The sequence below is a fragment of the Sceloporus occidentalis genome, unplaced genomic scaffold, assembly GCF_023333645.1.
Source record: "Sceloporus occidentalis isolate IW3139 unplaced genomic scaffold, rSceOcc1.0.p SCAF_6, whole genome shotgun sequence".
In the NCBI taxonomy this organism is placed as follows: domain Eukaryota; kingdom Metazoa; phylum Chordata; class Lepidosauria; order Squamata; family Phrynosomatidae; genus Sceloporus; species Sceloporus occidentalis.
This window is the reverse complement of record NW_028316986.1, coordinates 53,957,986-53,981,854: the sequence shown is the minus strand read 5'-3', so window position 1 is coordinate 53,981,854 and position 23,869 is coordinate 53,957,986. Positions and strand designations below refer to the sequence as shown.

General features: G+C 43.9%; 1 protein-coding gene across 4 annotated transcripts in view; it reads left to right on the top strand.

The window, feature by feature from the left end:
* The first annotated feature begins 11,566 nt into the window (after positions 1-11,566).
* Positions 11,567-23,869, top strand: part of VEGFA (vascular endothelial growth factor A) — a 32,688-nt gene continuing 20,385 nt past the window's right edge. The window contains exons 1-2 of one of the 4 annotated variants that reach the window (XM_089529662.1): positions 11,567-12,950; positions 22,067-22,118. In XM_089529662.1, the coding sequence (XP_089385788.1) occupies positions 12,885-12,950; positions 22,067-22,118 (118 nt within the window). In that variant the 5' untranslated portion in view covers positions 11,567-12,884. Of the gene's footprint in view, positions 12,951-22,066; positions 22,119-22,151; positions 22,890-23,869 lie in introns of those variants that run through there. The other 3 variants (XM_089529659.1, XM_089529658.1, XM_089529661.1) reach the window with 3 other exon arrangements.

Here is a 23,869-nt window from a genome sequence, read left to right as displayed (position 1 = left end):
CCTCTGATACCAAATTTTCTGTTAAAGAAGTAATGCCCAGGAATACATTTACTTTGTTAATGGAAGTATTATCTCAGTAAACTGAAATTTGTGTGTAGCTATGGGGGGGGGGGGAGAATAAGAGCATTGCCCTCCTCCATAAATGTCTCCCCTTCAGTGAATTTTTATTCCATCCCCAAATTTCAGGCATTGCTGTAATGTAAAGGTTCAGTTAACCATTTAGAAATAGAGTGTATGCATCCGAAGAAAAGTGGCAGGCCAAGTTACCAAACACAGCAAATAGAAGAGTTCTAAGTATGAATGATGTTTAATGTTTCACTCTCTGAAAGTCTAGAAAATTGGAGCATAAAGGAAATTTTTAGGAAGAAAATTTTTATTTTGGTGTGGCAAAGCCCAACCCCCTGTAGCTATACCCTTGATTTCCTGTAAGTTTAAGACAGAAGTAGGGCCACCATATTTGTTGGGTTTTTTTAGGGGGGGGGGGGGGAATCTACAACTCCCAGAAGTCCAAGCCACTATAACAAATGGTGAGGTAATATGGGATTTGCAGTTCCCCAAAGATCTGGACAGCCATAGTTGCCCACCCCTGGTTTAATGCTATAAACACAAGAATATGCTTGTGTAGGTAGATGTGAAAAGATTTAAGGGTAATAAAGTACTTTCATGAGCAAAGAGACTGACTACCATGTCATAAGTAATGCTTAAATTACTTCACAATTCATTTATTCTTATTTTCAATTTCTGCATGGACAACATTTATTTATTGTTGTCATTGTTGTATGCCTTCAAGTTGTTTCTGACTTCTGACTATCATGGGGTTTTCTTGGCAGGTTTCTTCATAGGGGGGTTGCTATTGCTATTGCCATCGACTAAGGATGAGAGAGTGTGACTTGCCTAAGGTCACCCAGTGGATTCCATAACTGAATACTTCCTAAACTAATAGATGATCTCCTATCACATGCAGTAAGACAGGCAACAGGTACGTTTTATATTCTAAAATGGATTTTGGTATTGTGCAGCCCAGTCTTATGCATGATTACTCAAAACTAGGTCCCACTGTATTAAATGAGGTTTGCTCTTAAGTATTCATAGGATTGTTTCTTCAGGCTATTAGATAATACTACCAAAAGGATGGATAACAGGAATATGTTGCCACTGGAGGTATTGCTGAGTGTATTTCTACTTCTATCTCAGTAGAGGGAGCGTTGGCAAAGCCATGTAACAAACATTCATCTACAATATCTAAAGCTGGTTGTAGACATTGTACTGAAAAAAATTAGGAAAAAATAGATATGACTGTTTCTTTCTGCCACAGTCCCAGTGCTCCTAAATGTATTTGCTATTACTGGATGATTGTGCAACCACATTTCTTGTTTTCCTTTTCCAGTTTGGTCTGGTGTGGGTGACCTGAAGCACCTCTGGATGGGGACTTGCCAACTGGACAGCTTTTCCTAGCCAGCAATTGCTCTTTGGCTCTTTATCTAGATCTGCTCGGAAGCCTAATCAATCCCCTGCTTTTTCTGATGCTGGGCTTTAGGTTTCATGCCAAGGAATTTCATATGAAATCAAAGTTATTTGTGAGTTAAGAAAAGACACTGGCACTAAAATGTTTCAAATTATTCTGTTATTATTATTTTACTTCTTGCTCACATGAGAAAGATCCAAATCCAGATACTCTCAGACAACTTGAAATTCTAAGAAAAGGCAGGGTTTTTGTTTATTTTCTCTAAAGCCTTCTATTTCTTAAAAAGCCCTTCAGTGATTGCACTTTTGCTTAGAGCCCCCTTGAAAATGTTCATGTTGCTCACTGAAAGTTACGGTATATTTCAAAGAGAACAATGTAATGTAGTGTTGTTGCTATTGTTATTATTATTTACAAAAATATAAGACCAATATAGTGGTGTTCTATTTTTAAGAAAATATAAGATCAACAAATTATTAATATTGTACAGAGCCTCCGGGTCCTCAGTGCACAGGGCAGAATTATTCATACAATTTGGTATGCCCATGGTTCGTTTCTACCTTTTCTGTTTAAGCACTACTCCTGTCCAAAGCCCAATGTCAGGAGTGAACATATGGTTCTCCTAGCTAGTGTTGGTGGAGTGCAGTTCCCATTGGTTCCCACAATTGATATGCAATATCCTCTTTAACACTTTTCAGTTTTGCTTACATGTGTATACCATGGCCAATAGTGAGGTATGGCTAGTTAGTCCAAAAACACTTGGAAGGATACATGTCCCCTATTCTTGGCCTGTACATTCAGAGATAGGGGGATTTCATTAGGCTTTAAGGGTCCAATTGTACAACTCACTTTTTGTACTCAGCTAGAAGTCTAAGTGTCCTTCAGCAGGCAATAAAGACTAAAGTTCAGTGCCTAGTAGGCTACCTGAGATGGAAATCCTATTCACGTTTCCTTTAAAAGCAATGGAATGAGCAGCGGAGTTACTAGAACTGGCATCACCCAGTGCTATAAGTCATCTGTCACCCCCCCCCCCCATTGAACTTGTCTCATACCACACCATACAGAATCCTCAGTAATGTTTTTTGTATTAATGTTACTCATACTCTGATATATCACTGAATGTAACAGCAATAGTTATGACATAAACAACTAGCTAAATTAACTATATACCTTTAAATTACAATATCATACTCACAGCCTAACTGTATTTACATGTACATAGTTTCATGTGATTAAAGTGAAAATTTGGTAAGACTTGATGTCTTTAAACAAAATTTAAAAGGAATATTTTTTAAAAAAAAATATTTTTAAAGATTTTTTTAAAATTTAAAATTTAGTTTTTTTAAAAAAACCTGGAGGCTCTCCTTTCCCCTCCACTGAGCTTTGCTCCACTCACACTATCTCTTCAGCATTTTAAAGGAATGTAAGTGACCTCCACAGCCCGTTTTTGCCAAAAGGCAGATGTTTGGGGAGCAGTGGTGTCACCCGCTTTTAGGATTTCACCTGGTGCATCGTGCACTCCCTGCATGGCCCTAGTGATGCCCCTGGTAGTGGGATTCATTCCAAGAAAACAGATGCATGGTTGAACTATGCATCTCATTTAACTCAATGGGACGATGAAAACAGGATTCTGCAGGACTGTAGCCTCAGTCAGTGCATAGGAAAGCTCAGATTATTTGACTTAACTAAGAGATATTGTCTACACTCATTGGCACCGGTTCTCCAGAGGCTTAGAGTGAAGTCTTTCTCATCTGACCCTTTTACAGTCTACAGTGATTCCACTGTAACTTCCATGGCAATATTCTAGGAAAGCCTGAGGTCTGAAGTGTAGAAAGAGACATTTAGAATTCTCAGCCACAGAGCTCTAGTGACTCATCAAACTATAAACCTCAGCATTCTGCAGCATGCAGCCATGCCAGTTAAAGTGGAATCACTGGGCTATAACTGTGTAATGTGAAATGACCCATCATTTGCTTTCTGATCTTTTTAAGATGCCAGGGAAACTTTGGCACATATTGCTAAAGTGCTTCTTCTCAAAAATGAAACAAATGTTGCTGCCTTTACCAGAACACTAACTGCAAATCCCCTCCCCCATTCACTCAAATCAAGGTATACAGAACTCAGAGTGAGCCAAGATGTTTTTGGCATGGGAGGCAGAAATCCCCACCTTTCATTTCTGGCAGTAAAAGAAAATCACTGATTAACATGTGGCTGCCTTTTCCTGATACCCCAAATCTGTCACAGGCAACTGTGTCATTCTTGCTATAGGTGGGATTAGCCTCAATCACTGCCTGGCTGTACTCTTGCTTTAAACATCTTTACATACATTGCCTCAGTGTAGAATAGCCTGCTAAGCTATGTATATGCATTTGCCTTCAAGTCACCTGTTAATTTATGGGCACTCTATGGACTTTTTGTAGGGTTTTTCCTGACAAGGAATGCTCACCATTCACTCTTCAGCTGCCATACTCAACGTTGGCTGTCCCTGCTATTAGGCAGAGGGAGGCATCCAACTCAAGCAACATGGTGTCATGAAATGGGGGCAAATTGTCAAAACAAAAGCTTTCATAGTTACTCAAAGACTATGTTAGTCTGGAATATCAGACTGGAAAGGGATCTTGTGGCACTTTTGAGACTGAGAGAAAGAAGTTTATAGCATAAACTTTTGTAGACTGGGATGACTCCATCAGATGCTGAGGATGAGAAGGGAATTCTAGCGTTTTCCCCCCTCTCATATATTGAAATAATGTGGTTGGCATGGGATACTATGCACCATAATGGTGAGGAAGGGAGTGCTATTTATTGATCTGCCTCAGGCAGCACAATGTCTTGAGCTGGCTCTAGTACTACAAGCCCTTTTGTCCTGGGAATCAATCCCATTGAACAAAGTGAGGCTTAAGGGTGCATCTGCACTGTAGAAATAATGCAGTTTGACACCACTTTAACTGCCATGGCTCCATTCTACAGAATCCTGTGGGCACTACCATTCTTTAGCAGAGAGGGTTAAAGACCTTGTAAAACTACAAATCTCAGAATTCCATAGGATGGAGTGAGAGCATTTAAAGTGGTATCAAACAGCATTATTTCTACAGTGCAGATGCACACTGAGTAAACTTACAGAGGATAGCACAGTTAGGCTCTCTATACACATCTTATGGAAACCAAGTCCCATTGAAATCAATGGAACTTGCTTTTCAGCAAATTTCTGGAATACTCTCACTTAACAAAGTAACCAAGAAACTATGATGAAAGGGAGAAATAAAGTACGCTCAACGAGAGATGCCCTTATTTAGTGACTTGATAATGCCTAACAACACTATTTTAAGATCTCTGGAAAGACTTATAACTGCATCCAAAATCAAAGTTTTAGTTGGAACTAAATAAAATTTGGCTTTTCAGTGCTTTCCTTCCCCCAGATTCATGCAAATACATGGACTAATTTAACATTGACTGCTTTTTCCGGGTACAGGATGTTGTGGCAAGTGTCAGACCACCAGATCCAGGTGAACTATAAAACCAGCCAAGCAAAGCCATCATGGTAATTTTAGAAGAGAGGCAGTTGCAGACTGTACTAAAAGTATTTTTGTGGCTTACTTTACCTTGAAATTCACCCCTCTTGGGTGCAGACCCAAACAAAGGACCAAGTACTGCCATGTTGATTTCTTTCCCCCTTTGCATTCACTTTCATGGGCAATTTCTTCTGTGGAATTTATTTGAGAAACCTGGGCCATGGTTCAGATTTTTCTTTATTCATAGAAAATTTGTGGGTTAGTGAGAATTTGTTCAGTAATCTCTAGGTCTAAATCTTGGCTCACTGCAACATGTTGATTGCTAGCTCTTTTATTTTTAGTCAGACTCTCAAAACTAGGAAGTAGGTTTTAAAACAACAGCAACCCTAAATGTCAAAGAGCAGGATTGAGGAATATAATGCCCTCCAGAAACTGTTGGACTTCCATGCCCATCAGCCTTTGCCTGCAGGGCCAGTGGTGAAGAAATCACAGATTCTGCAGTCCAAGAACAAACATTCCCCATCCCAGTCCAAGAGTCTCAAGAAGACCAAGTACTGTACCTGAACTTTCTTACCTGAAAAGAGCTTTTTAGTGCTCTCCCTATGACATTTATAGAGCTTATTTTGAATACACATACATAAGCTCTAGTTAGTTTAGTTTAGCTGAGTTAATTCAGCTGATGATGCCCTCTAGATGTTGTTAGACTACAACTCCCAGTGCTCTTGACTCTTGCTATGCTGGTTAGGACTAATGGGAGCAGCAGTCTCACAACATCTCTATTGTTATATGATTCTCACCCCTGCTCTGTTGTCACCACTGACAACACTAAAACAGTGAGCTGGAAGGGAGGGTGACCATATGAAAAAGAGGCCAGGATGCTTGTATAAATGCGTAGATGTGCAGAAGAGGGGATTTCACTAGGAGTACCTTGCATGACAGGGAGCCAGTGTGGTGTAGTGGTATAAGTGTTGGACTAGGACTTTGGAGACCAGGATTTGAATCCTGGCTCAACCATGAAAACTCATTGCGTGACCTTGGGCAAGCCACACTCTGTCACACTCAGAGGATGGCAAGGCAAACCCCCTCTGAAGAAACTTGCCAAGCAAACCCTATGATAGGTTCATCTGAGGTTTGCCATAAGTTGGAAATGATCTGAAGGCACACAAAAACAGCAACCACCTTGCATGACAAATTACTTTGTAATTTCCCACTTCTACACATCTTGGTAGTCTGGTGGCGCAGTGGTTAAATGTCAGTACTGCAGCCACTCACTCACAGTCGCAAAGTTGTGAGTTCAATACCAGCCAAGGGCTCCAGGGTTGACTCAGCCTGGCATCCTTCCAAGATCACTAAAATGACTACCCAGCTTGTTGGGGGCAATTAGCTTACACATTGGAGATTATCAGAGAGGGCGGTAATGACAGGAGAAAGACGGGATCAAAGCATCATGTTCCCACCCTTATTGCATGATTGTGCAAAGATTATCAGACACATGGTGCTTATTCCATGATTATTCCATCCATGAAGAGGAAATGTCCCATCACTTTTGTATTAATGGGTTATACCATTATTAAGAAATGGAGGTAAATGATGGAACAAATACTCTTCATTGATGGGATAATCACAGGATAATTGCGACATTGTCTGATAATAATCACACAGTCGTGCAATAAGGACAGAAGCATTGCGCTTTGCTCCTGTCCTTCTCCTTTCATTACTCTCAATCTGATAACCTTTATTGTAAACCACTTAGGGAGTGCTTCAGTGCACTGATAAGCAATATAGAAATGTACTTGCTATTGCTATCTTAAAAATATAACAGGAATTATTATGTTACCTTGCTTGACCCTCCTTTTTTTAAAAAATGTGGCCACCCTGCTTGTCTACCTCACTTGTAGGCAAATGAAGGAAATGGCTTAGACTAGAGGCTTCTGGCCCAGTTTTGGGGCCCAGTTTGAATAGAGTCTCAGCTCAGAAGAAACCATTTTTGTGGAAAATAAATTACTTTTCCAATTCTCATTCTGACTTGGAGTGAGTGAATAGACAGGTGGGCTTGCTGTTCAAGCCGTCTAGTCTCTGTAAACTGTGTGAGAAAAATAATCATATATAACCTTCATGGTCATATATGGTGATCCTAAAGCACATTACTTTGTGGCATATGCTTCCCAACACATGTGCAACTCCTTGTAATTCCCCAGTTAATACACCTCTGCCTAGTTACACCTAATCAAGTGAATTGGTTGACCACATGAAAAAGAAGACAGAGCACCTGCACCTTTAATAGCTGCATAAGAGGGAATTCCAGCAGGTGTAGTTTGTCATGCTTCTTTTTCACACAATTACCAAATGTGTAGGAGCCCTGCCCTCTTTTTCATATGGCCACTCTAGCAGTGAAATACATGTGTGTGTGAACTTCACACAGGTTCAAAACCTACATGTTAATTTCATGTGTTAATACAGACATGCTGTATTCTGTAGGAAAGCTGTTAACATTCACCATGGACAGAGGTTAAATATAGATTTTGAATGGTATATAAATATAGATTTTGAATAGTACATGCTTGACTTACTCTGTTGCCCACACTGTCTCTAATGTGCTAAGAGTGAGATAGTTTCCTCAAGTGTCATCAGATTTCTACCACCAGAGAGTGCCATAGTCACAGCTCTCCTCCTCTCATTCAGTTTTAACAGGCCTAGCCTAACTGCTTTCTAATGATAATATTTCTACCTCCCATGGCAACCTCTTTTCCCCTCACCCCTAATGCATTTTTATTTCTTCAGCAGTTTTCTTGGGCTGAAGCTGCAAAGCATGGAGCCTAAGTTTTTGCACAGAACAAACAGATTTGGGGTTTAACCATCGTTTGGCACAGAGAGAAAGAGAAAAATCATAGTTCTTTTCCAAGACTAGTAAAACCTAGAATGGTTTTGCAAAAGCCAAGAATGTCCTTGAGGAACTTGGATGGGGAATGACTGTGGGTCACCTTAGGTCTGTGTCAACATACACACTTAGATCAATATGCCATCTCCCAGAAAGTGGAATGCTCCCTTCAGAATGAGACTGTGTCCCTGGAGGGCATGGGACATTTGCATATATGCATTCAGGGTCACAACCTCTCTTTTGTCCCCTGGCAAAAGCCAGTGGTGGGAAGGAAAGCTCCCAGCTTTTGCAAAATTGTATTAGAGCAGGAGAAAATGGGAGGGGGATGCCTGACTGTCCCCCTCTTGCTTAAGACTTTCTGTACCACAGGGACAGGTTGCAGCCCTCCAGGTATTCAAACAAGAGGCTTTCCAAGCCCTACTATAAACCCAAGGGACTTTTTGCCTGACAAACAGGGTTTTATCCCTGAGTTACAGCCTTCCCTCCCTCTGGAAAAATAAAACACTGATAAAGAACTCTTCCTCCACTCCTTCCTATTTAGATTTTACTCCAGTCTTTAGGGAGCAACCACCAGATCTAGGGGTCTGACTGCACCCATCAGGGGTGGGCATTTTGGAGACCCAGCTCTGGGGGTTGCATGGACTACCAAAAAACAAACCCTGAAGGTGGTTGTAAGGGACTGCCTAGTTTTCACATGGGTATTTGTTGATGTTACATAGTAGAGGGAAGCACTGAAACCTATTTAAAAAAATAAATTGTTGCATCTGGAGACTTCCAGGAGAAGCAGTTTACCTCCTTTCTTTTGGCCAGAAAAAGGCGAGTCTGGGTTCTGGAACTGATGAGGGCCACAAAAACCTTTTTGGGGGGGGCACATACTCACTTCTGACTATGGTTATGTTTTTAATGATTCTATATATTTCTATAATAGCAGTAGTAATGACAATGGGTGCATTCAGTGAGATTATTGTCTTACTTTATGCAAATGAATAAGGTTCCTAGGGAGTTCCTATTTTTTTTTTGCAAAACCTCCTGTGGGGGGGGGGGGCGGGCATCACAAGCAAGGAGACCTAAGAGTAGCTGATGATATTTTGGCTTCCAAGACAGAGCAACCCATGACACCCCATGCCCTGCTTCCCATTAATATCAATGGGCTTGATCAGGGGTAGGCAACCCTTTTGAGCCGGGGGCCGGGTAGCTGTCCCTCAGACAACTGGGGGGCCGAAGCCAAAAAATAAATAATTAAATAATTTTTAAAAAGTAAATAAATAAATAAACCGGGACAAATGTAGGACAGAATTTTCAAATGGAGGGCCCTTTTTAAATAAAAAATGGAGGACACGTGAAAAAATTTGCTGATTTTTTAAAAAATGTTAAGATAAATGCATGTTTCTGAGGCTTCTATAGACAATTGTCCCCCAAAGGCCCCGGCGGCAATCGGCGGCAGGACTGGGCTGGGGCCGGTCCTAAGGCCTTGCCGGGCCGCATCCGGCCCGCGGGCCGCAGGTTGCCTACCCCTGGGCTTGATATTTGAAAAAAACAAACCCTGTGCTCCTGCTTTTTTTTTAAAGGGGGGCCGGAAATCAAAAGCAAGGAGGCCTGGAGTAGCAGATGATATTTTGGCATGCAAGGCAGATTGATTCATGATATTCCATGTGTAGCACCCAGAGCCAGCCACCTTGTTTTAGCCTAGGAGGCAGAGGAATCCTATCAGCACCTTCCTTTGTTGTGTGCCTTCAACTCCTTTCCGACTTATGGCCAGTGTGGTGTAGCTGTTTAAGCCATGACTCTGGAGACCAGGGTTCAATTCCCAGCTCGGCCATAGAAACCCACTGGGTGACCTCGGGCCAGTCACATACTCTCAGCCTTAGGAGAAAGCGATGGCCAAACCTCCTCTCAACAAATCTTGCCAAGAAAACCCCACAATAGGGTTTCCATAGGTCGGAAATGAAGGCACACAGCAACAAAGGCGGACCTATCACAGGCTTTCTTTGGCAAGTTTCTTCAGGGGGGGAGGTGCCATCCTTCAAGGATGAGAGAGTGTGTGCCTTGCCTGGGGTCACCCAGTGGATTTCCAAAGACATAGCTCAACAACACTTCATGAATAAAGCCAAACAGGGTTTCAGAAAACGCAGTGATTAAATGCTTGTACTGCAGCCACTCACTCACAATACACAAGGTTGCGAGTTCAATACCAACCAGAGCTCAAGCTCAGCTCAGGCTTGCATCTTTTTGCATCTTTCCAAGGTCACTAAAATGAGTACCCAGCTTGATGGAGGCAATTAGCTGACAGTTGTAAACCGCTTAGAGACTGCTTAGGTGGTATGAAGCAGTATATAAATGAAGCTGCTATTGGTATTGCTATCCTCCAACCCTTCCTCTCTAGCTTTTACTCCTAGTCTTTGGGGAGCAACCACCAGACCTAGGGGCACCCATCAGTCATTTTATTTTAGGACCCTCTGGGGGACTGCATGGCCTATCAGAAAACAAACCCTAAAGGTGGTTGGAAGGGATTGCCTAGTCCTCACATGGGCATTTGTTGATGTTACATATAGTAGAGAAGCGGTTCTCAACCTGTGGGTTGTGACCCCTTTGGGGGTCAAATGACCCTTTCACAGGGGTCGCCTAAGACCATCAGAAAGCAGTAGCAAAATTACAGTTAGGAAGTGGCAATGAAAATAATTTTATGGTTGGGGCTGTCACCATGACATGAGGAACTGTATTAAAGGGTCACAGCATTAGGAAGGTTGAGAACCACAGTAGCAGAGGACTCTCAGGTGGGGGGGGGGGGCTGCATGGACTTCCAGAAAAGAAAGTCTAAAGGTGGTTGGAAGGAATTGCCTAGTCCTCACATGGACATCTGTTGATGTTATGTATAGTAGAGGGAAGCACCGAAACCTATTTTAAAAAGTAAATTGTCGCATCTGGAGACTTCCAAGAGAAGCAGTTCAGCTCCTTCAGCTAATAAGAAGGTTAACAGGTGATATGATAGCCCTGTTTAAATATTTGAAGGGATGCCATACTGAGGAGGGAACAAGCTTGTTTTCTGCTGCTTCAGAGCCTAGGACCTGGAGCAATGGATGCAAGCTGCAGGAAAAGAGATTCCACCTCAACATTAGGAGGAACTTCCTGACAGTGTTCGATAGTGGAACACACTCCTTCCTTGGAGTGTAGTGGAATCTCCCTCCCTGGAGGTCTTTAAACAGAGGCTGGATGGCCATCTGTCAATGGGGGTGCTTTGATGGGGAGTTCCTGCAGGGCAGAATGGGGTTGGACTGGATGGACCTTGCGGTCTCTTCCAACTCTATGATTCTATGATCTTTTCTTTAGACCAGAAAAAGGTGAGTTTTGGGCCCGAACTGCAGCTGCTTTGGGTCACTTTGGAGGTATGCTGTTTAAATGCTGCATGCGTCCTAAGAGGCTGGAAGCCCTGCCAAAGCCATGCTCCAATCCTAAGAACTGGAGCTCAGCTGTGGTGCAGCTTGTGGCCTCTGAGGACGTGTGTGTCATTTAAACAGCATACCACCAAAGTGACCCGAAGCAGCTTTATTTGGGCCTCTCTGTCCGGGCCCTTTTGGTTCTGGAACCCTCCCCAAACCCTGCCGCCCTGTCGGAGGAGGAAAAGCTGGAACTCCCTGGGCTCTCTTCTTCTTCCTGCCTAAGGGTCGGGCCAGGCCCCCTGTAAGCCTTGGTTGCCTCTGAGGCGGAGAGGGAAGGCCGAGAGGGCGGCCTGGCTGCCTGCGAAGGGGGCCGAGCGGGTGTTTGAATTCGAGGTGCAGCTAATGAAGCCGGAGGGCGAAAGGGGAGGAGTGAAGGCCGCCAGGGAGGCGGGAAGGAGGGGACTCGGAGAGCCTGAAAAGCTGCTCCGGCGCTGGGAAAGCCATCGCTTGGCTGCTGCAGGAGGAGGAGGAGGAGAGCAGCGGGAGGAGAAGGAGAAGGAGAAGGAGAGCGCCGCTCCGCCAGGGCTCCGGGAGGGCAGTGCTGGGCGCCTGCTGCTTCTTGACATTCAAGGGCCAGAGAGAGACAGAGAGAGAGAGAGAGAGGACTCGCAAAGTGCCCCTTCCCTCTTTCTCTCTGGGAAGGAGACACGAAAGCCAAGGGCGGCCGAGAGAGAGACATACACACACACACAGAGAGGAGCCACCGGGAAGAGAAGCCTTCGAAACCTGGCTGGGAAGAGCTGCCCGAGTCCTCCTCCTCCTCCTCCCCTTCCTGGCCTGGGATCGATGGCCCCAGGGAGCCTCTGCTGAGAGAGAGAGAGAGGCAGGGAGAGAGGGCTGCTTCCCTCAAGGAACCATTGGGAGATTGCATTTTGAACATTTTAAACGCCAAAAGAGAAAGAGAGACCCCGAGAGCGAGAGCGAGTCCTTTCCCCTTTTCCTTCCCGAGGGGGATTTGTGTCCCCTTTCTTCCCTTTCCGAGGCTGAGGGAATCCTCTCTGGAAGAAACGGAGCAGACTTTCTCCAGCTGGACAAACACAAAAGAGCAGGCGGCGGAGGCGGCGGGAGTTCGGGGGAAATGCACTGAAAGTTCTCTGCGGAGCTCCAACTTCTTTTTAATTTTTCATTTTTTAAAAAATAACTATTATTTTAAGGTAGCCACCCATTAAAAGGCCCCCTCCCTCCCTCCCTCCCTCCCTCCAGGCTCCGCTTGTCCTTCGTCGCCCGCCGCAGGGCGCTGGAGCGAGGGAAGAGCAGTCGGCTCCACATCGGGGGCGTCGTCGTCGTCGGCGGCTGGGGATTTGCCTCGGAAAGGTCCGGCCCCGAACTTGAACCCAGGACCCTGAGCGAGTGGGGCGAAGAGGAGGAGGAAGGGAGAAAGGCAAGGGTTGCTCTGGAAGGGCCGCCTCGGGAGCCGGGCTTATGGACGGCTGAACCCGGAGCCCTCCGTCCCTCCCTTTCCCCTCCCAGGAGCTTGCCTGGAGCCCAGAGGCCCAGAGGAGCAGAAGAGTGCCGACTCTCAGGAGAGGAGGAGGAGGAGGAGGAGGAGGAGTCCCCAGCGAGTGCCAGAACTTGAACCCGGCTCCCTTTCAGGAACCATGAACTTTCTGCTCACTTGGATCCACTGGGGCTTGGCGGCGCTGCTCTATTGCCACAACGCCAAGGTAAGAGAAGAGGGAGCAGGAGGCATCCACATTGGAGAAATAACCCGGTTTGGAACTGCTTTGTCTGGCCCCTTGCTATGGAACTCTGGGAGTTTGAGTTTGTTGTGGGGCCCAGAGCGGGTCTCCGCTCCGCTCTGGGCCCCACAACAAACTCCAACTCCCAGAATTCCATGGCAAAGAGCCGGGGCAGTGAAATTGGTGCCAAACCGGGTTATTTCTGCAATGTGGCTGCAGCCTCCTCCTCCCTCCCTGCCTCCCTCCCTCGCTGAGCCTGGCCAGGCCAAGCGGCTTGCCTTCTTGCATCAGCAGCGCACATGCTGCTCTTCCCTCGTCTGCTCTCCTCCTTTCCCCCTTCTTCTCCTCCTCCTCCTCCTCCTCCTCCTCTCCCTCCTTCGCCCTGACATTGCAAAAGGGGGGTTTGGGCCCTGTTTGCTTTAGTTAGTTAGAGGCAGGTTTACCGACCAGAGTTCAAAATTCCTGGCTTGCAAAAGCAAATAGAGATCAAAGACCACAAAATGGATTCTGTGTGGCTTCCAGATCGATTTTCCAAAGAAAGGACCCGGCTGAGTTCCCATCATCAATAGGAGCTCCTTCTTCTCCTCCGCTCAGCGCCTGCTGGCTCTTTGCTCCCCTCCCAGGAGAGGGGCAGGTTTTGACTCTGGAAGTGGAGATCACAGCTTCCCCAAAATATCACCCAGGGGCTTTTTCTCCTGCTTGTTCCCCAACATATCACTTCTGGTGACACTAGGCTACCCTGTCATGGGGTTTTCTTGGTCAGGTTTGTTCAGAGGAGGTTTGCCCTTGCCTTCCCCGGAGGCTGAGACCATGTGGCTTCCCTATGGTCATCCGGTGGCTTTCACGGCCAAGTGGGAATCGAACCCTGGTCTCTGGACTCATAGTCCAGCACTCAAACCACTCTGCCACACAGGCTCTCATTTCCTATTACTATTATCATTGTTTAAAAGCTCTGGAACAAAGGAGCCTAGACTTACAGTAAGTCTGAGAGCATGACCTGAGTGCCCAGTTCATGCTTTCTGGTAGGTAGGGGTTCATTCAAGGTGTTTGGCTGTGTATGGTTGTTAGTGTAGACTGACACTTATTCCTCCGCAAGTGTGAGGAACAACACTCTATGCCAGCCTTCCCCAATCTGGAGTCTTCCAGATGTGTTGGACTTAAATTCCCATAATCCCCAGCCAGCAGCGGCACATACGGAAGGGCTCCAGTCTCCAGTCTGGGGGCGGGTTTACCCTATGTAAATGAACCTGCTACCTGCGTTGTTTTATTTGGCACCAACTAAAAGTAAGGCCTGAATTAGGAGCCATTTCAGAGGTTGTCTAGCAGGGTGTCAGATGTTTCCATGCTAACCTGTTAGGCTGCTTGTGCTCTTCAAGTGACAGAAGCACTCTAGGCTGTGCATTACAGGGAAGTGTGACTCTTATTCTTTCAACCCCCCCCCCCCCCCTTTCCAAAGTAGTGTCAAGAAACCCAAGTTATTTGTGTTTGCCCCGCTTCTTTTCTCCTGGAATTGATCCAATGAGGATTGGAAGCGGTTTCAGATGGGAATGAAGGTCATTTGCCCTGAATCCCGCTTTGGCGCAAACTGCAGTGGGAATGACCCCTTAATTTCTCCAGGGAGGCTAGTCTGAGCTATGCTCGCTTTCAAAGTGATCGCGAAACAGCATGCTTGCAATGTTAGGTGTTGTATCTGTGGGGTTTTTGGGGTGGGGGGTGGGGTACAAAAATTGTTCCTCTGAGATTGGGAAAAGATAGCTAGAGATAAAGAGGGAGACACAGAGAGAGAGGTGTGTAGGAAAATGCGTTTCCTCCTGAGGCAGTGAGGGGAAATGCTTAACCAGTAACAGCTCTTTGGGACTGTACTAGAGTAGTGTGGACTGTGCACTGTGGTGTGGTGTAACAGTTGTAGGAGTACCGGGAATGCCAGTCCAAACTGCGCAGTTGTGGCACAAAGTAAGATTTTCTCCCAAGAGAAGGAAATGGATAATTTCCCCCTGCCTTTCTGTGTGTTTGTTGAGGCCAATAAACATGCTTATCGCTAGCATCTGCACACACTAAGTGTAAAGCTGCACTTGGGAGAGAGCAGAAGAGCTGTAACCAGAAATGTATCCTGGTGCATTTAAACAAATGCAGGGAAGGTCCAGCCTGTGATCAGGTTCTTTCAGTGAAGGTGAAGTCATGACAGGAGTCTATGCATGTTAGAATGGGACAATGAAAAATCCCTCCTGATCTGGTAGAGGAAACATGGGTGTTGATTTCCTCCCATAGGTCATTGGGTGTCTGTTACGATGGGACTGTCAGTAGTAGTGGGCTTTTTCACCACCATCCCTGCTGGCCTACCTTGGTGATCGGCTGCTTTTGAGTTGGCTTTCTTTGGAGTCAAGGAAGTCTGACTGTAGTGGGAAGAAGGAAACAGTGATCTGGTCCAAACTTGTCAAGTTACAAGTTTGGGCCCTTCTGAGTTCCTATTATTTGTCTTCCACCCCCCCTTGTGGCTCAAAGAGCAGGATTTGAATTTTGGGTCCAAGGTCTTGGACAGGTCTGTGCATGTGTTTGGTTTTTACTGTTAACCTACAGATCTCCTTCCCCTCCCAAGAAGTATTTCCACTGGGACCAGGCAAAGATCAAACACTGTGGAAGGGGTTGGGAGGGAACAAGAGCCTGTGACTAGACTGCTAATGATCTTTCAGCCACTGGCCTCTTGCTTGGGCCACACTGGAGACGGTTCTTAACCATCGTGCTTCTTATGCTAAGTTGGTGGAGTACAGTGGGTGCCCTTGCAACCAAAACAACAATAAAACTTTTCTAGTCAAAGTGCTCCCTAGGTGCCTTAAGCATCTTTTTCATCTTGTCTTGTGCCATGGCAGAGATCCCTCTAGCTGCTTTGTTGGATTGCTGATCACTCTCTCTCTCTTCTCCTCTTTGCATAGACAATGGGGAAAAGATTGCAGCCAAGCCCTGTTTTTAAGTAGAAACCTCTGAGTAGACTTTTTTAGCACCTGAGATGGAAAGGGGTTTAACTCACTTCCCAGGGGCCCTCCCAAAGTGGCTGGATTGTTTGTTCCAGTCCTAAAGAGTTACAAAGCTCTTTTAATGAGGCTGCAGAGATTAGGGGGAGGGGAGAGGAGGGGGGTTATGATGTGAAAGAGTAGGGTGTGTGTGTGTGTGGTAATTTATTGGATTAACTGTTTCCCTTCCTTGTTTCAAAGTTGAATTAAGCACCTTGTTGTAAAGCATGAGTTAGTGTTTAGTGTGGTTCAAGAACAAAATCTCTCCCCTCGCCAACCTGCAGCTATCTCAGAACCTAAAGAAAGCATTCTTCCTACTGTTAACCCACTTTGCTGTGTCATTTTTCTGAGGCAGAATCCATGTCACAGGAAAATCTGAAATGGGATGGAAAGATCTCATAATACAGAAACAGTGAATAAACCCCCAAGCCAGCACAGGAGACGAGGAGACGCAGTATGACCTTCAGAAGGGCACTAGGCCTTTTTTTGTCTTTTGGAAATGGGGATCCCCCCACCTTTCCCCGTTGTCCTTCTTATGTTATAAGAAAGCCCCAAGTATGTGGGGACAGATTGCCCTCCACCTAAGCATTGCTGCTTTGATTAGCTGAGAAGTGTGAGATGTAGAAAACATAATTCAGCAGTTGTAGGCAAGAGAAGTACCTTCATGTTTCTGGTGTGGACTCAAGGTGACACTGCTGTATAAATAGCTCCTAGATCCAAAGGCAAATGGCATGAGCAATACCGTGAAAATATTGTACGTGATGGCTAATGCGTAGCTTGTCATTGTGTGAGCAACAGATGCAGCAGGCCTTTTTAGGAGAATACCTGGATATAATCCCTGTGAACTCTGCTAATCAGCACTCTTCAGCCTAGCCTTGACACATAGTTCAAATTAATAAATAAATACCATAGCAAATCCCACTTTGCTCTCTGGAATAGTTTCTAGTGGTTTTTCAGACATTTCTGAGACAGCACAGAGTCATTAGGCTAGAGTGCAGCTGAAGGATTTCCTGAATATTTTCCTTCTTTCGTTCCATTTTGAACAACTTGGGAGTTGAGGGGAGGGAAGCTATTTTGGAGGCACCCAGTAGAGTCAGAAACCCTGCAAAAATACCTCAGCAACATATTTTAGATAAAAAGTAACTAGAACCTTGTAGCTGATTCAGAATTCTCTAAAGAGGACTTTGGAGTTTTTAAAGGGATATATTTTTGCTGCTTTCACAGTCATGGCCCTGGATCTGCTAGAAATATTTGTGTGTTGCTGGATTGCTCCTGTGGGATGGCTGCTTGGGATCACATTTGTTACAGGTGTGGTGTTGATCATAAACTGGAAGAGTCTCAGAACAACCTGCCACTCGAGGCTTGCTCATAAAGGCTACGTGCATTACGCGAGGTTGGTGAACTGGGTGGACACCTGCCTGACAGGGACAGCTTGCTGTCTCACTAGAGAGCCTTGTGTCTGAACTTCAGACACAATGAAGGCTTTTCTCTTGTCCATATTTGTGGCTGCATTCTGTCCATTGGCCTTGGTGGTTTCAGAGGTCAGGTGTAGCTTCTACCCTCCCCTATCTTGTTTGTGTGCTGTTGCCGTGACCTTCATGCATAGAAAGGGGGGCAGGAGAAAACTGTTCTTGGTTTCAAAAAGTAACATTGTGGCCCACTAGCTGCCAAATTTTCTTACTGAGGAAGCCAGCCAGCTTGAGTTAGCTCTCCTTTCAGGACCAGGTGATTCTGCCTAGGAAAGGCTACCACATACATTCCATTTGCATCAAGTGAGAGTTGAGCAGCTTAACTACTCGGAATTGAGGCCTAGCCTTTATTGCGCTGTTTCTGATTTGCCTTCTGCTCAGACAGGCCATGTTGGCGCGGTTGTAGTCCAAAAAAATAACTTTTGAAGCTTTTATTCTGCAACGCTCTGAGGAGCCACCTGTAACACTCTTGTAACCCACTGATGGTTTCTGACTCATTGCTTGCATATCAGAATTGGCAACACTAATGGACCGAAGCTCTTCTCTCTTTAGTGCAACTCTATTATTGACCTTGGCTAGCCAACTCAGAGGCATCATTCAAATTACTTGAGGAGAGAAATTTAGGGTGGAAACTGAAAGACCAGGAGGCATATCAGTGTGTGCATGTGCCTTCAAGTCATCTGTTGATTTATGGGGAACCCATTAATTTCATAAGGTTTTCTTAGGCAGGAAATTCTTAGAGGTGTTTTTCTTAGTTCCTTTCTCTCCCTTCAGCACCAGGTATTCCTTGACTCCCATCTAAGTACTAATCAGGGTTAACCCTGTTTAGCTTCCAAGATCAACATCTGGTACTTTTAGGATAGCAGCACATCAAAGATGGGGGACAAAATGCATGTAAATATACTGTATATACTCAGGTATAAATCTAGAAATGTTAGTCAAAAAAGTGACCCCAAAACTTAGGTTGACTTATTCATGGGCTGATGTAAATAAAAAAGGAAACCATCCCCTGGTGAAAGGCAAGAGTGCAATCTGTCTTGGAAGCACTTACCTCCTTCTACTCTCTCTTTCATCCAGCCTTTAGTGTGAGCAAAGACAGTTATGCCTGCCAGAAATTTGTAGGTTCTTTGGCATTATTTTTCTTTACTTCATCCTTTGTTACATGCCCCTAGGTGTTACCCTCAACTTATCCATGAGTCATATCAAAATCCATAATTTTGCCGCAAAATCTGCCCTTAACTTATACATGAGGTCAACTTATAGTTGAGTATATATGGTATGCACCTCTGCCTGCATTCTCTTATCACTAGATAAATTCAACCACTTGTGTACCATTATTAGTATTGGGCAGGGGCTGGCATATGTCAAAAATATATAGATGGCTATTTAATGTCCAGCTATGCTTGTCTTCCTTGCCTTTCTGACTAAATTCCCATTTGAGATAGGAATTTGCCAACTAAAACTACATCAAGAAAATCGTCTGTTGCTTCCAGTTTATTCCCAAATGTTTAATATAATGCAGACAGAATGTTTGGCTGGCAAACCAAGACAGTTGAAGATGCTGTCTTAAGTTTTTTTAAAAAATGTGGTCAATTCATCTATACAGTTCTTTCATAATTAGGGATAGAGAACATCTCTTGGTCCCATGAGGTATGATGCAGGTATCAAACTCCTGGAGTGACTGATTTGCAAAGGAAAATGGATGGGAAATTATATATCCCCTACCATTTAAAGGTTCATCTAAAATCAAAGAAACATAAAAGAAGAAAGCAAAGTTTTTAAAAAGCTGTTTTTAAAAAAATAAAAATAAAAATAAAGAAGATCTCTACAGCATTAAAGTCTACTTAGGAATAATTACAGTAGAGAGACATAGTACAATGATGTTCTCAGAATTCATGTACACTAGAGCAAATAGTTGCTGCTTATTGCCTGTAGGAGAAGAGGTGCTATGCTTGTGAGTAGCAGTTGCTGGGGCATATGTGTGTGGGAGTGCTTAGTACTCTTGTTCTGCTTGTTGGTTTCTCAGGGGCATGTAGTTGCCACTATGAGCACAAGGCCTTTGGCCTTGGCTTGACCCACTAAAGCTCTTTTCATGTGCTCCTCACTTACCCCATGTTGTGCAATAATGTGTGAATGGATTTGCCTCTGACACTGTATGAAACACTGGATTGTGATTCCCTTTAGTTGTGTTGCCTGCTCTCTTTGTACTCTACCAGAGTGCTTTGTAACAGGCAGCCTCTCTCTCTCTTTTTTTTAAGTAACTTTGAAAAATTTTCCTTGGAACAGGAACCTGCACACATCTCATGGCATATTTGTCATGTCAGCACTAGAAGGTCGCCAAAGTTGTTTTCTCTTCTGGCACCCCCCCTCCCCTGGTCAGTTCAGGCTTGCTCTTTCTGTTTTGACCTTAATAATCTAAAATGCCTTTGAGTAGCAAGTTTCAGTCCTGTTGTCTACTAATATAAGGGTAGTGACTACTGCTGAGAGCTTTCTAAATACCCTTTCCCCAAAAGGTCCTAGTGTTAATTTTTGGATTACAATGTAGACTAGTGTATTTTGGGAGTTGTAGTCCAAAGAAAGTAGCATTTCCTTCTTTTCTTGTACACAGAGCAGACACGTGCTTCTGGCTTTGTGCTGAGGCTGTAAAGCCTAACTTTCTCTTACCCATACATTATTTCATGTCTGACAGACAGTGCTTTAAGTCCATTGTGATTATAAACTGAGGGAAAATAAAAGAACTTCGCTGCATTTGCTCCACTGTGGAAACCAGAGAAATGCACATAAAAAATACTGCAGATATGTTCACACAGTTCTATATAGGGTTGCCATAAGTGAGGACCTCAACACCGGGACAAATGTAGGACAAATGTAGGGCAACATTTTCAAATGTAGGACACATTTTTATAAAAATGGAGGACGCGCAAAAAATTGAGGTTTTTTTTAAAATGTTAATATAAATGCATGTTTTTAGGCATGATCAAAATGGATGACATTTTGGCATTATTCTTAGACAGATGGCAGAAATGGACTTGCCCTCGGGTTCAACTGTACATCTCAGAAGTGTGTACTTGGGCAAGGGACTGTGGTTTTTCTTCACTGCGTATGAGTTTGTAAAAATCACAGCAACTTACATTGGGGCTTGTTGATATCAATATCACCATCACCATCATCATCACCACTATAATTGGCCAAGAAAGGCAGACTTGTTAGCATTCAAAGCACCATAAATACACAAAAAATGCACTTGCATATATTTAATAATAAAAAATAATGAAAAAATAAATAAAAAACAAGGCAGGGGTGTATATATTTGATAATAAAAATTAATGTAATAAAATAAAAAACAAGTAATAATAAAAATTAATGAAATAAAATAAAAACAAGCAATAATAAAAATTAATGAAATAAAATAAAAACAAGCAATAATAAACATTAATGAAATAAAATAAAAACAAGCAATAATAAAATTAATGAAATAAAATAAAACAAGCAATAATAAAAATTAATGAAATAAAATAAAACAAGCAATAATAAAAATTAATGAAATAAAATAAAACAAGCAATAATAAAAATTAATGAAATAAAATAAAACAAGCAATATAATGAAATAAAATAAAAACAAGCAATAATAAAAATTAATGAAATAAAATAAAAACAAGCAATAATAAAAATTAATGAAATAAAATAAAAACAAGCAATAATAAAAATTAATAAAATAAAATAAAATATTTTATATTTTAAAAAATAATTTAAAACCCCCCAAATACCAAGGCAGACCTAATGGCCACTGACTCAGCTTTCCTCTTCCTCCTCCTCCTCCTTCTGTGGCCCAATTCTGCCCTGGCCTTCAGGCACCCTTCCTCCGGCTCCTTCCTCCTCTCCCCTCTTCTCCTCCTTAGGATGGCTGGCGCGGGAGGAAGGGAAGCGGGGTAGGCGCGCGCGCGGAGGGAATGGGGCAGGCGCGCGCGCGGAGGGAATGGGGCAGGCACGCGCGCGGAGGGAATGGGGAAGGCACACGCGCTGCCACTGGCCTCTACTGAGGCCTGGGCAGCGCGCAAGCCCTCCAAGTGGGGGGCGGTGGCAGCGGCGCTTCTGCTGCCGGCCCGCCGAGAAAGAGGAGGAAGGTGGAGCAGGAGGAGGAGGAGGAGGTGGGTCGGCGCTGCAGCAGCCGCATTAGCGGCAGCGGCAATGGCCGGAGCGGACCCCCCAAACTGGGAACAAGGCACGGGTGGGGGGCCAAACCGGACCGTGACCGGGAGGGGCCCCCCGAAACCGTGAATGGCACGGGGGCCGCCGGGTTATGGCAACCCTAGTTCTATACAATGCACTCTTCAGTGTGGTTCTGTTCAGAATCCAGGCCTGTTTCTTTCTGGGTGTTTCATTTACCAGTGAGTAGAAGTACATTGTGGAATACAACTTAGAGCATGGAGTACTTCAAGAAGGACAAAAACAAAAGAAAACAGGCAAACTACCACCATGCAATAATAGTCCAAATTATGATACTGTCTCCATTTTGCCTCACACTAGACTTGCAGAAATCTACTTAGATTCTTGTCAGATGGTATTGCATCTGGAGACAAGGTACTGAGTTTGTGTTTTGACTGATATTGTGTTTTCATTGCAGTTATCGCAGGCTGCTCCTGCCCAGGGGAATGGGGAGAAGCAACACAGTGAAGGTAAGTGGCTTGTCTTCCATCTGTATACTTGATTGGTATAGTGAGGATAAGTGAAAAGGTTGGTTACAGAAGAGGAGGATTGAGATGAGGCTTGAGAAAGACCCTCATTTCTGCTGCCACCTTCTGGAAAGTAGGTAAGAACTGTTTTGGATGATACGTATCAGAGGTGAGGAACTGGTGCCACTCCATATGATGTTGTACTTTAGCTCCCATCATTCCCAGCTAGCAATGGCAGTAGTGATGGTATCATAGGGCCAGAATAGACAGGCCAAAATAAAGCTGCTTCCGGTCACTTTGGAGGTATGCTGTTTAAATGATGCCAGTGTCCTAAGAGACCGGAAGCCTAAGGACTGGAGCACAGCTGTGGTGCAGCTTCTGGCCTCTTAAGATGCACGTGTCATTTAAACAGCATACCTACAAAGTGACCTGAAGCAGCTTTATTTTGGCCTTTCTGTTCAGGCCCATAGTCCAACAAGAACCACTAGTGTTCAAGTTCCTCACCTGATACAGACATATAAATACAGGAAACGTTAGTGATTAGTGTGTTGGATTGGGACTTGGAGATCTAGGTTTTAATCTGCACTGAGCCATGAAGCTCACTTTGACTCTGAACCAGTCATTCTATTTCTCAGCCTAATCTATCTCTCTAATCTACCTCACAGGACTGTTGTGAGGATAAAGTGGAGAGGAGGAAAACTGTACATTGCTTTCATGGGAAAGGCAAGACATGAATGTAACAAAAGTAAACAATGGGAAATACTATTGACATTGGTAATCAAAATTAACCCTTTCTTAGCTTCAGTGTATTTTGTATTGTGCTTTTTCCCATTAAGAAAAACTCACAATTAAAACATGATAATGATTTGTAGGCAGGATGCATAAATACATAAATATAATTTTGAGTGTCCAGGATGTTTGCAGTTTTTATTTTTGGGTTAATTAAAAAGTGCTCATCCACCCCCCTGAAACCCACAATGAATAACTGTTGGGAATTTGTTGTGATCTTCAAAGGAAGGTTTAGCATCTTTTATTGCCTGGTTACCCCTCCTCTTTCCAGTTGATAGACCTTTGACCCTGGTTGTTTTGCTCAGATACAAAAGCAGAAAGTATCCAACTATCAGTCAGTGTTTGAATTTTCCAAAGCTCAATGGTATTAGTAAATCTGAGTAATGAAGTAAGAGCTGATAGTTTCCCAGGAAATCACACCTCTATTCTGAAAGCAGTAGAATTATCAGGAGGTGGTGGCCTCAATTGTTTTAAAAGGCTGCCACTTGGTCTACATTTAACTGGAAGTAAACCTTGTTGGATATAGTGGAAGATGCTTCTGAGTGCATAGGATCATGTGCTTTATTTGAGACCATCGGTTGCATACAAAATGGGATTTTGAGAGCATAGTCTAATAAAGCTGGGATTACTGGTGAATGGAATATGCACTGTACTCTGAGCAAAGCTTGGTAAAGTTATTATTTTTTTGCTACAACTCCCAAATTATCTACTCAGAATAGGTACTGGTGACTGTGCTGGGTCAGGGATTCTGAGAGTTGTAATTCAAAAGTAACTGCCAAGCTGTGCTTTGGATGTTCTAGTTTTGTTACAGTTCTGCATGAGGGACCAGGATGTTTATGGTCCTGATTTCAGTGCGGTGCAGCCATGCATTTGAAAGTATTTGTTCACTGAGAGATACGTGAAGAAGGACTGGCATAGTCAAGGAGGTGGAGTCAGAGGAGGACTCCGTAAAGCAACAGAGTGGA